The sequence below is a fragment of the Ammodytes marinus genome (genome assembly GCF_949987685.1).
Source record: "Ammodytes marinus genome assembly, chromosome: 3".
Taxonomy (NCBI): Eukaryota; Metazoa; Chordata; class Actinopteri; order Uranoscopiformes; family Ammodytidae; genus Ammodytes; species Ammodytes marinus.
The window spans coordinates 9,801,957-9,815,174 of NC_137232.1; the positions used below are offsets into that span (position 1 = coordinate 9,801,957).

At 40.3% G+C, this 13,218-nt stretch overlaps 1 protein-coding gene across 1 annotated transcript in view; it reads left to right on the top strand.

Moving 5' to 3' along the window:
* Nucleotides 1-2,374: 2,374 nt before the first annotated feature.
* sorl1 (sortilin-related receptor, L(DLR class) A repeats containing) overlaps nt 2,375-13,218 on the top strand; it is a gene marked incomplete at its 5' end in the record, with an annotated part of 87,893 nt that continues 77,049 nt past the window's right edge. Inside the window, one exon of the mRNA XM_080053973.1 lies at nt 2,375-2,698. Coding sequence (XP_079910099.1) covers nt 2,375-2,698 — 324 coding nt within the window. The remainder of the gene's footprint in view (nt 2,699-13,218) is intronic.

Below are 13,218 nucleotides of genomic sequence, written 5' to 3' on the forward strand. Positions count from 1 at the left end.
TGTGAGACAAAACTGCACATTTCAGGGTGGCCTTTTATTGTGGACAGTCTAAGGCACACCTGTGCACTAATCATGATGTCAGATCAGCATCTTGATGTGGCACACCTGTGAGGTGGGATGGATTATCTCAGCAAAGCAGAAGTGCTCACTATCACACATTTAGACAGATTTGTGAACAATGTTTGAGAGAAATGGTACAATTGTGTATCTGGAATGAATTTTAGATCTTTAAGTCCATCTCATGAAAAATGGGAGCAAAAACAAAAGTGTTGCGTTTATATTTTTGTTGAGTGTATTAGAATGTGTTGCATGTATTTGCCACAATAAACAATAAAAACGTCATATACAGCAGAAGGCTAAATGCATAATGTCGTAATACAGGAGCCTAGGCCAACTGGCATACTGTTTTTTAGATTAATTAACTGTAATCTCATACCCACAATAACAGTTAAAGGAAAGCTTTACAATATTTATAGGAATAGTTCAACATTATTAAGCCAGCTGGAAACGAACCAGTGACGTTGCAATCAAATGGCATACACTGATACTCGGCTACCAAGGCACTCCCCTAATGCACTTTCAGTGTAAGGAGTCTTCCTGTGTAAAAATGTTATCAAAATCAAAACTTTATCGTCAGCTAATATGGGGCAGAAGCCAGTGTATTATTTGTCGTCTTGTTTTGAATTCAGCTGTGGTGGAATGATAGCGATGATGTGATAAAGAGAGGACATGTTGTACTGAGCCAACTTTGCAAGACACTTACAGTAAGTCTTTCTTAGAATAAAGATGGTTTATTTGTCTTACCAACCTGCTGAACCACCAGATTAGATTAATATAAACTATGGAATGTGTTTTTCTCACAGACCAGAGACTGTGACTGAATTTGTCCCCAATCACTTCCATTACATTTAAAACTTATTAGCTGGGAAGGGAAGGGATCCTTTTTTAAGAACTTGGTTAGCATTTATTATTTAATGCATAGAATATACCATGATTTTGCTTGATGTGTGAATACTTCAAAGTTTATTCATCTATAAAGGGGGAGCAATGCTGTTGTCTTTTAAAGTACAGTATGGTTGAAGAGCATAAGCAGATGGTTGAGTAAGTTGTGTTTTCAGCTGTTAGATATCCCAGCTGGCCAACTGCTCACATTAGCAGGTGTCACACTGTTGACGTGTGTGCATTATCACACTCACAGGTTTGCCGTCATGTTAGAGGGTAACAATGACTCAGCAAGAGATCGTGAGATTATTCAACTTTCTCTTAATCAGTCAGTAAAAGGGATCTGTCAATGACAAATACGAATTCTAGTGAAGGTGGAGACTGACTTAATCCATTCTTAATTTACAGTTTTAAAGTGTGTTGTGGCTTAGTTCATTTTCTCCCTTTAAATACATTAAATAATTAATAAATATCATGTGTGTAATGTTAAGTGTAACATTCCTCTTGTTACCCACTGACTGCCATATCTGGATTACCACCTGAACCCAATTTAGCCAGAACACTCTCAGTAAAATGCAGAATGTGGCTGCTTATAAGCATGTTGCTTAAAATACTTGAATGACACTTTCTCTAATGTTTAAGCCCATCAGAGAAAGTGTCAACTTTACTTGACGAAGGCACAGGATTTGGTGATATAATGATTGATACCAATGTATCAACTGTCAGAGTTTTGCCAATCCTGTTAGATAGCATATCACTTTAACATATCTGAGTATAGGCTTATACTGAAGGCAATGTTGCAAATCAATAATAGCCTTTTAATACTAGCAATAAGATAATTAAATGTGCATGCATGCACGGCAAATGCTAAGTTGTAAGAATGATGTAATGAAAATAATAATGTTTTGATATAAGGGCCTGTAACACTACCTATGATCATATTGACATAATGTTTTTAATACGGAGACTATAAACATATGGAAAGATTCTTTGCTATAACTAAATTATTTTTTGTCTTCAAATAGATGATGATAGGACTAACATTGTGTAAGATATGTATTTAGCCTACATTTACTTGGAGTAGCTTAGGCTAACCTATCCTGACTAAGATGTGTCAGATCAATTAAAATAATAGCCTAATAATAATGTAATTAATTTGTAATTTGTATCTAGAATTCTTTTTGATGTCTTGTTTTATCAAATTATTGGCTGTAAGCAGTGTTTCTCTGAATAACAACAGATATAGTGTGTGGAGCATCGGTGGCGTATGCCTAGTGCCAATAGTCTATTGAGTGCCAACAGAAGCATATTTTCATGTGGGAAGTGCGGTCATTCACGACATTCCCATGGCTTGTGAACGCAGCATTTGAGGGCATCGCCGCCAGTAGAAGGAGCTCTTCTTCAGTCTTACCTAATCCAAACATACACAAACATGGCGCTATCACGAGCAGGCAAGATGCAGTCCTCTCCTCGATGGTCGTTTTATTTATTAGTTCTCTGGGTCACTGGAGCAAATTCGTCCACTCTTCGTCTTCACCCGGAACAGCGTTACATGCTGCCGCAGAACAGAGGATTTTTCACGATAGAAGCGAATGAGGATTTAGCGGGCGGAGATGGAGGAGGTGCCGCGGCTCCGGCGCTGCCTCTGGCCGCTCGCAGTGCAGTGAAAGGCGGGTCGGACTCCGGCGCCTACCCGCTGAAGCATCGAAATCGCCGGAGCGCTGGTGAATCGACCATGCCGAAGGTGTATGGCCAGGTAATGTAGCAATGCATTCCACATAGACTTCACTCTCTTCAATGTAAAAACTGTGCATCACCTCAGACTGCTTACAGCTGGATGTCTTGGAGAGATTACACAAGCCACACTGTTGTTTTCTTAGTCCCATCATTTCGTGCACCTTATTCTGAAGCAGTAGTCCACTGTTGCAAGAGGAGACGAGGGCGCAAAGTGACCTTTGTAACCCCATGTTTTATCCTCAAAGGAACATGCTCGGAGAAAGGAACACAGACAACGTTTTAGGGTCAGTCAGTCAGTCAGTTAGTCAGTCAGTCAGTCAGTGGGTGTTGATGTAGCTAACGTTACAGCTCACATTGAAATGAATGTCCACTCACAAACCTGCTGTCGACTCAACCTGTCTGTGGCAGCGTCCAAGGTAGATGCAGACTCAAAGATCAAGGAACAATGAATGAGTTAAGCCTACTACGTAGATATAATGTATGCCGAATTTCACAGAAACCCCTTACCATTCTGAACACGTTTATGATTTTGTCCCACCAGGTGTTTTTGTCTGCCAATAAACAAGAAAAACAAAGTAATATGATTTCGAAATGGTAGCCTAGTTCTTTTCAGAAGAGGGGAGACAGCGCTGAGAAGACGAGTGGTGCTAACGTATGATGCTGATGTTTTCCTATAGCCTCTGTCACAACAACATGTCGTGCTGAAGGTAATTCGAAACGTTTGTGTTATAGGCTAGCAGTTTTTCAGACGAGGACCTCATAGACACTTTGCAGCTCTGACAAGCTTTCCAGCCAAATTTCATTCAAAATAAAGGGAATTCAGTAGGGCTGCTAATAGGCTTACACACCTTAAAGAAAATGAGTCTAATTAGGCAATTTTTCTCAGACAAGTGTTGATTTAGCATAGCCAACATATGGCTCAAGCAGTGCTTTATTTAATTGAAACAGCGTAGGCCTATAGCTGTGTCAAAATGTAATTTCTGTTTGGTAAGCAGTGTCAAACTTTTCAATCATGCAAGGCCTCATAAAATAGTCAACTTTTTAAATGTGTTTTGGTGTGGATGTCTCTGCACACATCACAGAACAGACAGAGACTATTGTGACTAGATTAGCCCTAGGTAACTAACACCATTGCATCTTAATTCAAAAGCAAATATTTCCCTCTTGATTTGCACTTTTTCTGCCGGTCCGACAGCTGTTGCCATTGTTTGTCCAGAGACCCAATCCCTTACTGGCTGTATTTGAGTATGTTAAACTCTTCCGCAAACATTCTTGGTTGAATATAATGGCATTTATTCCCGCTTGATGTCATAGTTAACCTAAACCTCCTTGCCGTCGTTCAGTATGAGGCAGTAAGGGCAGTCACAGTCCAGTGTGGGTTAACAGGATTTGGTTTTAGGTTATTGGCAGTGGTGCAGTCATATTAGTACTGCTCTGGCACTGCCATTCATTACACAGACAGGTCATCCAGTCGTCAGTTGTGTTGCACTGGGCCGATGGGCCTCTCCTAGCCTCCTGGCTGTATAAAGTTATGGAACACACTCTCAGACAATGCCACGATGGTATATGTGTAATGAGGCAGCTCAAAACAAACTGCTGCAGCCTCAAAGAAGCATGATTGCCTGGGAAAACATTCCACCTCTAAATGGAGGAAAAAAGTAAAAGTTAGAGCAGGGCTGCCTATCTGGGAACCTGTTAGTTGGTTACACTACAAACACACATCGGCTGGAATGTAAAAGTGAAATGGATCTATGCGTCAAATGTTTGAGTGTTTCATAAACTGGTCAGTTAATTGACAGAAGAACAACTTTTTTTAACAACTTTGATAATCCCTTGATTGTTTAAATCTCCTTTGTGGAACTTTTAAATGTTTATGAAACAGTCAAATGTTTCATCTGATGATGACAAATGACCTGTAACAGCAAACAAGACCATCTGCGAAAATAACACAATTTCTTTTATAAAGGCCTAGTTGTTAGGCTCCTCCTCCACCTTTGCCTGTGTTTACGAACAGTACTAACTCAAGGTTTACTTTACTTCCCCATTGTCATATGACCATTATTAACCTTTTAAATGTGCACTGCAGGTAGGATAAAGCTATCTAGTTGACTATGAAACACTGCACTCTTGAAAATAGTGAAACAAATGTCTCAGCATTTTTCTGACAAATGAGAAAATGATTTATGTGATTGGAAACGAATCAATACTAACAAAAATACACCTTAATTAAAATAGTAGCTAGACTGAATCTGGGGGCCACCCAATCAAACTCAAGAGGAGAACACGGATTAGAAAAACAACTTTATGCTGGAGGACACAATCTAAGAGGAATGTTCAGAGAATACAGATAAGAAAAGCAGTGTGTGTGTGTGTCATTGCATGCGTGTGTGTGTGTGTCTGTGGTTGAAGAAATGAGAAGCACTGTTTGCCTCTCATCATTCGTCATCAAGCCTGCTGTCTCACGCTGACCGCCAGCTTTCTTGTCCGGTGACACCCGCACTCCAAACACAGCAAACGGGACAAATGGCCTCCAGGGACAGTCAGCTTGAGGATCAGGTTTCGTTCGCGGGTGAAGGGAGGCGAGGAGCGGCAGAGGCTGTTATTAAATGCTTAGCTTGTCGAGTCGAGTGTTTGTCCCCATCAGCTTGTTTGTGTCCCCTGATGGCTTGTTGTCGTGGTTTGACTGGACCTGTAAAGAAGCTTGTTGTTATTAGAGATAATGGCTCTGTCTGACTGTGGGGTTTTAGTTTGCATATACTAATCATGCAATTGCAAACATTGACCTAATATGTAATGCGAGTGACCTGGAGTGGATATGATGATATAGTGGTTTCTTCCATAACACCAGAATAGGGCTTTGGTGAAACAAGCCTGTATGAACTGTGGCTGGCAGATACACTTTGAGAGGTGTTTTGGTTCATTTTGTTTAGCTGGGTGATTCACTCACTAGTCTCTTCGTCTGTAGTTGAATTAATGCAAGGTTTGTCCCTGGTTTGATCACTGCCACCATCTTTTTCTCTGCCAGGTGTGTCCTGTGTCCAACAAGTCATAGCTTCAAAGTGCCTGTACACAGGTTGGGGTGTATTACATGTAGTGTGCTATACTGACCTACTGGACAGTTGAACAGGCATCACTAAAGCAGCCGAAGGGGATGTCTTGATGACCCTGCTTTTTTCAATGCTTTCCTGACTCTCAACTCAAACAATCCACTCAAAAGCCACCCAATTACTTTTAAAATGTATTTTCAGACTAAAAAGGTGTCAAAATGGAAGCAGCATAGGACAAGATATCCTGACAATTATTAGTCCCCTCCCCTGTTCATTTCATAACATAGGATCTGTTTAAAATATTTCTAATAAAGTCTAATACGCTCCTTCTAAAAGCTTAATTTGAAATATATTATCTGTTTTGAATGGGCCACAGAAGATGTTCAGGAGATCTGAAGTCCTGACCTCATGCCTGCACTAGCCTCTGTTCTACAGGTCCTCTGACTCACTGCAATCTCTCATTCAGCATTTCTTTCATCAGTCTGAACAAGTTCTCTGCACAAAAAAAAAAGTTCAACACCCACCATATTAAGTCAACAGCTTTCACTGGGTCCCTGTGATAAAGTAATTCAATGTTAATCTGTAAAATTGGTGAGTTAGTCCTTTAAAAGATGTCCCTTTGTCACAGCAGACATGTTGACCTATCATAGCAGGAGGAGTTCAGGTGAGGTGTTACTGATAACTTTAACGCTCAGGCTCTGTGTTCTATTCAAATGTCCCAGTGAGCCATTACAGTGTGACAGCCAGCCAGCGTTAAGAACACCAATTGGCCTGATACTGAAGTAGAGAATGGAATTCAACCATGATTAATTTATTAATTAAACTAGGGATTTGATAACTTTGATATGTCAAAATATCTTCTGTACAAAATGGCTCATCTCCTTATTATTAAAAAAAGTGGATCAATCCTTTCTCAAATAGGAGCCCGAGAGTGCTCAATATTAAAGAGATTAAGTAATTGGATCGTAAATACCGTAGTCACATTTATGAATTGTGTAAAATACGAATAAAAAAAATAAATTACATAGTATTTAAATACGTTATTGAATTCCAACTCATTTTTATTTAAAGTAGCCTCATCATCCTTATTTGCATTATGGCAGATAGGTTGGAGTTGGGGTTCCATACAAAATGGCCATGGGAGTGTAGGGCTTAATCAAACGCTGACAATGAGAAACGTTGTCTAGTTGATTGAAGACCTTCCATAAAATGCTGGCCTAAAGTATAACATGCTTGGTTGCGATGAATTAATTCGCTTTTCATTTTCATTAGCAGTATTTCCTTACAATGCACTGTTTAGACATGTAAGAGTCGGTGTGAGCATCTAATGACAAGTCAGACAGCTTTGGATCCTCATGTGCTCTTCATTTACCAGCTGTTGTTGTTCAGAGACAGTGTCACTGCTATTTCTGGTCTCACCCGCTGTAACCTATACCCTGTTCAATCATCATACATGTGCTCACAATACTGCACAGTCTAAATAAACAGCAAGATGCCATGCTCTGACGGTATGCACAGATTTCTACTGTGTGTTCTTGTGGTATGTTAAAAGGAGATTTTCTATTGGTATCACCATGTCCAGAAACATTTCATTCCAATAAAACGGTTTCACTAGGATCCCAAATGAGTACTTACTGGTAAATGTCAGATTTGTGAAAGTTACATTTTACATTTCAGCACGACTGCAACACGATTACTGTCCAGTTTCAACATTAGCTGCCAATGTAAATGTATCGTAGGGCTGCAGCTATTGATTATTTTAGTAATTAACTACACTCAACAAAAATATAAACGCAACACTTTTGTTTTTGCTCCCATTTTTCATGAGATGGACTTAAAAATCTAAAATTCATTCCAGATACACAATTGTACCATTTCTCTCAAACAGTGTTCACAAATCTGTCTAAATGTGTGATAGTGAGCACTTCTGCTTTGCTGAGATAATCCATCCCACCTCACAGGTGTGCCACATCAAGATGCTGATCTGACATCATGATTAGTGCACAGGTGTGCCTTAGACTGTCCACAATAAAAGGCCACTCTGAAATGTGCATTTTTTAGCTTTATTGGGGGTCTGGGGACTCAGAACCAGTCAGTATCTGGTGTGACCACCATTTGCCTCATGCAGTGCAACACATCTTCTTCGCATAGAGTTTATCAGATTGTCAATTGTGGCCTGTGGAATGTTGGTCCACTCCTCTTCAATGGCTGTGCAAAGTTGCTGGAGACGGCTTATGGTGGAGAAATGAACATTCAATGCACGAGCAACATATCTGGTTGACATTCCTGCTGTCAGCATGCCAATTGCACGCTCCCTCAATGCTTGTGGCATCTGTGGCATTTTGCTGTGAGACAAAACTGCACATTTCAGGGTGGCCTTTTATTGTGGACAGTCTAAGGCACACCTGTGCACTAATCATGATGTCAGATCAGCATCTTGATGTGGCACACCTGTGAGGTGGGATGGATTATCACCACTTACCAAATAACAAGGGTGCTGTCGGCAGTGTAAATGCAAGCCAAATCTAGGGTTACCGTTCCTTGCTTAACCGTACTTACCGCTCCATTGAATTAATCAGCGGGCTACACTGTGTCCCGCCGCTACAATATGGTGTCACTATAATTATGTAGCTGGCACGGCCGGCACCGTTCTGCCATATACCCAGCCTTCCAAGTAAACGCAAGCCAGATCTAGGGTTATCTTTCCGTACCAAACCGTGCCGTGCCGAACTGTGCGGCTCAGTGGGAAACACGGCAATTCAGAAGATTCCCTGCTGTGACTGAAAAGAATTCCACAAAAACAAAATACAGATTCTCACAGACTACCACTTTACTGTGAGAGTAATGCATATGATTATGAGTGAATGTACACTGCATTTGAGCCAGTTTAGAATCAAACTAAATGACACTCAATCAACCAGAGTTGAAGTAATGTTTTTTTTAAATCAAAATCTCTTTTTTTGTATGACAAGTGCCAGGTTTTTAATTGTTACACAAAGGTTGAAATGAAAAGGACAGATAAAAAACAACTTATGACACTTCAAAACAAACAATAAAAGAAACATGAAAAAAATAAAAATAAATAATCCCTCCCAAGTCGAGTTGAAGTAATGTTAACAGCAACAACAATCTCTCAAATCGTCTTCAAACCAACAGAAACACCTTAATAACACACTCCTCACATCTTTACCGCTAACATGCCGATACTGATTCTTTAAGCCTCCTTAAAATGCATCAGCGACTCTAACTCTCTATTCCCTGTGTGTGTGTGTGTGTGTGTGTATGTGTGTGTTTCGTAAAGCAGCACTTAGCTTCACTATGATAACATCTTCATTAGTTTTTGTCTGAGTTGGTGCAGCTGCTGTCAGGACGTTTCAGGCAGTGTGGGACAACTTAAGCCCACTTCTCACTCAGGCTTAAAGAACTTGAATATGATATTTATCATTTTCAATTGAGTGCCTCCATTCTACACACTATAAATCCTTGCCTTAGAGCCTTGAAAAACATTCAGTTCCATCTACACAAAAAGACTGGCCAAATTATCTGCATCTTTGCATCCTTTTTAAAGGTCACCTGTTGTGCAAAATGCACTTTTTCAGGGTTGTTCAACATTAATATAGCTCTGCGTTGTCTAGCGACCCCCAAAGTATAAGAAAAAACAACCCTCTCTCCTTTTCTCAACCTCCATCTTTCTGGAAATCTGTGGTCCAATTCCCTACTGTCAGATTTAAACCGAGTCATATTCAGGGACAATCAGAGCAGACGGGGCTTTTTTGAAAGCAGGGCTTAAAGAGACAGGCTCTAAAACGGAGTGTTTCAGACAGAGACTGAAAAGACGACATTCAGCAATGGCACTGTGAGAAGTATAAAAACATTTTTGGACACTATAACATGAAACCAGTATCTGGTAGAACCCCCAATTACAATTCTGAACCCAAAAATTAGCACAATATCAATATGTCACCTTTAAGTATTGTTTATCAACCCCTTGCTTTCTATCAGTATCAGGCTAATCTGAAAACAGCCCAAATGGGGATGCCTTCTGCTTTCTTGTTGTGACTGAGGATAGTGGTTCACACTTGTGCTGTCTCCCTGAAGCAGAGAATGAGCTGGTCCTTCACAGCACAGGCTAAGGTACACATGCAGCGAGCCTTCATTGCCTGCCAGTCCTGCAGAGATGATGTCATTGTTTGAGACTGGCTGTGCCGGCGATTCTCTCCTGGCCACGATGCCCCCCCCCCCCCTTCTCAACCCCATTCACTCCACAGTTGAATAATCGAGAGCTCAGTGCCGAGGGGAGAGTCAGTGTAGGCTAAATGCCCAAGCATATTGTTGCTCCGTTCTGCTCCTTGGTAGTACCAGACACGGAGCCCAACTCCTCCACGCCTACCAATAGGATATCAAAGAGTGGCACAAGGGAGGGATAGGAATGCAGCAGATAGCAATAGCGTGGTATCCGGATCTGCTGTGTGAAGCTCATGTTGCAAAATAACAACACACTCTCAAGTCAAATCTAGCGTCATTTTCTTGATGCTAATGCAGAAATCTGCCTTTTCTCTGCCTTGTTTTTTAACATTCTTGTTTCCAGGTCATTAGGAAACAACAAGAGCCTGACAACAGGTTCAATGGGCTCACTTTGCTGGCAGATATTTTCCTTGGTTGAAGAATAGAATAGGAGTTAAAGGTTTCGGAAGGACTCCAGCAGTACTCTATACTCAATACCCGTTCAGTGGGACGACAGAGAAATAACACACCGTGTTATTGACCAAATGAAGGAGTTTCTAGCTTTTTGTCTTTTACTAAGTTTCCTGCATTATGTGGAGTTAGATTTAACTATGTTCAAGTTTCACTTTCTTACTAAGTCTTTGACAAGATATGTCTGGCCTGCACTTGGCTGGTCTCGATGAATAACCCTACAAAATAGCTGATTTGCTGAGTTACATCTAGGCCTAATCATGCTTTTAATTATCACATAAACCCCCCCTGTTTTAATATGCTTTGTGAAAACTGAACACAGTGTTTGAAAATGCCTAAATGGCATTGGTTCCTTTCCAAATAATCAATTATGAGGCTTTTTAACTGTTGTCATACAGCCAGTTAAAAAAACCCTGCATCCACACAAGACCAGAGGCTTTATTTTATTTTATTTGGACCCCGGTTCAAGTAAGGAATGCAGCCAGTGTCTCAGTTGCATGTAATGGCTTGTCGGTGAAGGGAAAAGGCCTTTGCTCCTCTGCATGGGCCGTGAAACAAATAATAGGGACAACACCTGGTGCTGCTCTTGTTTTGAGTCTATGTCTAATGACGTAATGGATAAGTGTGAGTAAAATGTTAGTAACATCAAATGATATCTTTGCTGTAAGAAAACTTATATATTTCTTGGTCTAGTTTTCCTCACTGAACCTTTACATTGCATTTGAAATGTTTCTATGTTGTTCGCTTGTGAGGCCACAGCTGTATCAGAGCCCAGGAGCTCATCAAAGGCTCTGCTGTTAACGAGCTCCTCGTTACCTGCACCTGCTCAAACTGCTCCCGCTTCACCTGCTGCCTTTCAGCTAGCACTTTCAAGTCCATCGTAATGAGTTTTTAGTTTGAATAAAGATCATTTACCAAGACAGTTTTTTTGTTTACCCCAATCGTTCACCTACCAGTACACTGTTGTCTCGGAAATGTTATTTATTTATATTTTGTTTGACTAGCTAGTTAGTAGTAAGACTGTCGTGATTGTTAATCGGAAGTAGATTGAACTAGCTTCACAAACTTGACCTTTTATAATCAAAGGTTGAATCGACAATGTTTTAATAATGATTTGAATTTGACAATAAGGCATTCATGTTGCACATTGGGATGATCGATATAATATCACTCATGACACCATGTAGAGTAGACCATATTTTGAAATAATCAGATGTCAGTTTTTCTGGCATAGACATTTCATACACTAAAAATTAAAAATATTAATAAAAATTGCTATGATGTTCAAGTAACTTTGTTTTTGCCAATTTGTAGGTATTATTAAGTACCGTATTTAAACGTGATGTGGCAGTGCAGATATGCATCTGGGGCCCCCCAACACAGAGGGGGGTGGAGGGGGACTGTTAAGATGGTGATGAGCGAGGAGCGATCCATCAAAAAGGAAAATAAATCTCCTCTGCACTTTTCTTACTGGGTTTTGGTGAGGCAGACTAATGCATTATGCATTGTGTGAGCGTGAGATAGAGAGAATTAAAAAACCATGGCAGTACCATCGGGTCTTCCCTGTGCTTGACTAGAGCCCCCCGAATCCCCAAGTGACCACAAAGCTGTCACACAGATTGATGGATCTGAGCAGATTGAGAACACCTCTGTCACATTTAGAGCCACCTCTGGACTACCCGCCATGTTGCAGTGGTGTGTGTGGGGGGATTGGGGCTCTGACTCAGCAGCTTCATCAGTGACTTAAAATGACTGTGCATTTGTCTACAGCTGACTAATGCAAGTTAAGACATGTTAAAAACACGTCGTGTTGTTAGATTTCATCGCAATCTTAAGGATATTTACGATAAGATGCAAGACAACAACACAAAACTGAAACTATTCAGAGGTGCTTCTTCATCATTTGATGCTGTAGTGATGATTTTCATTTCAAACCACATTTTTGATACCTTTTTATTTTTGGCTTTAGGGATTCAATGTATTTGTAATTATTATTGGTGATTCGGCGAAGTCTGCAGAATTCAGATTACCTGCACATGGAAAGAGATTTACAGAATACTTTTAAGTGTGACTTGTAATGTAATAGAATCTCATTAGAAGAAGCTTACTGTCTAACACACAGCTACCTTGCAGTCAAATCAGATCTAATGCAGCACACACTCCTTTACTGTTCTCCTACTCTGTATCAAAACAACAGAATGGCTTCTATTGTGATGCGGGTACAGGACTAAGCAACTGTAGTCGTCACTGACTGCTAGTCAAAAGGATTGACTCTTGTATTAAAATACAGTGAATTCTCTTAACAGACATACAGGTAAAGGTTGGTTCTTCTGTTGCGATGCAGACCGATTGTCTGCTTAAAGTGCCTTTGCTTTTTAATTTGGTGGTGTAGTTTGAAGAACAGAAGTGGAGGCATTGTAGTGTTCCACCAAATCTAGCAATATGACTTCTTAGGGATTTTTAACATTAGGGTGCATGTAAGTGCACTTCACCATGCGACTGCCACGATGATGCATTCATGTGCAGTCATAAATTGGAAAAATTACTTTGCTAAAGCCAAGGAATTCACTACTTTTTGCAGCTTATCGTAAAGGGTTCAATTTTGTACACATTCTCAACAGATGATGTAGGCTGTAAATGTGGGAGGTATCAGTAATGATGGACTTACACAGTGTGTTGTGCATTTTAAATGGACCACAAACATGTTGTTTAGTGGCCATAAATCTGATGCAAAGGCCTGTTGTTGTTGGTTTATTGTGCTATACTCTCTAGGCATCGATGACATTAAAACACTTGT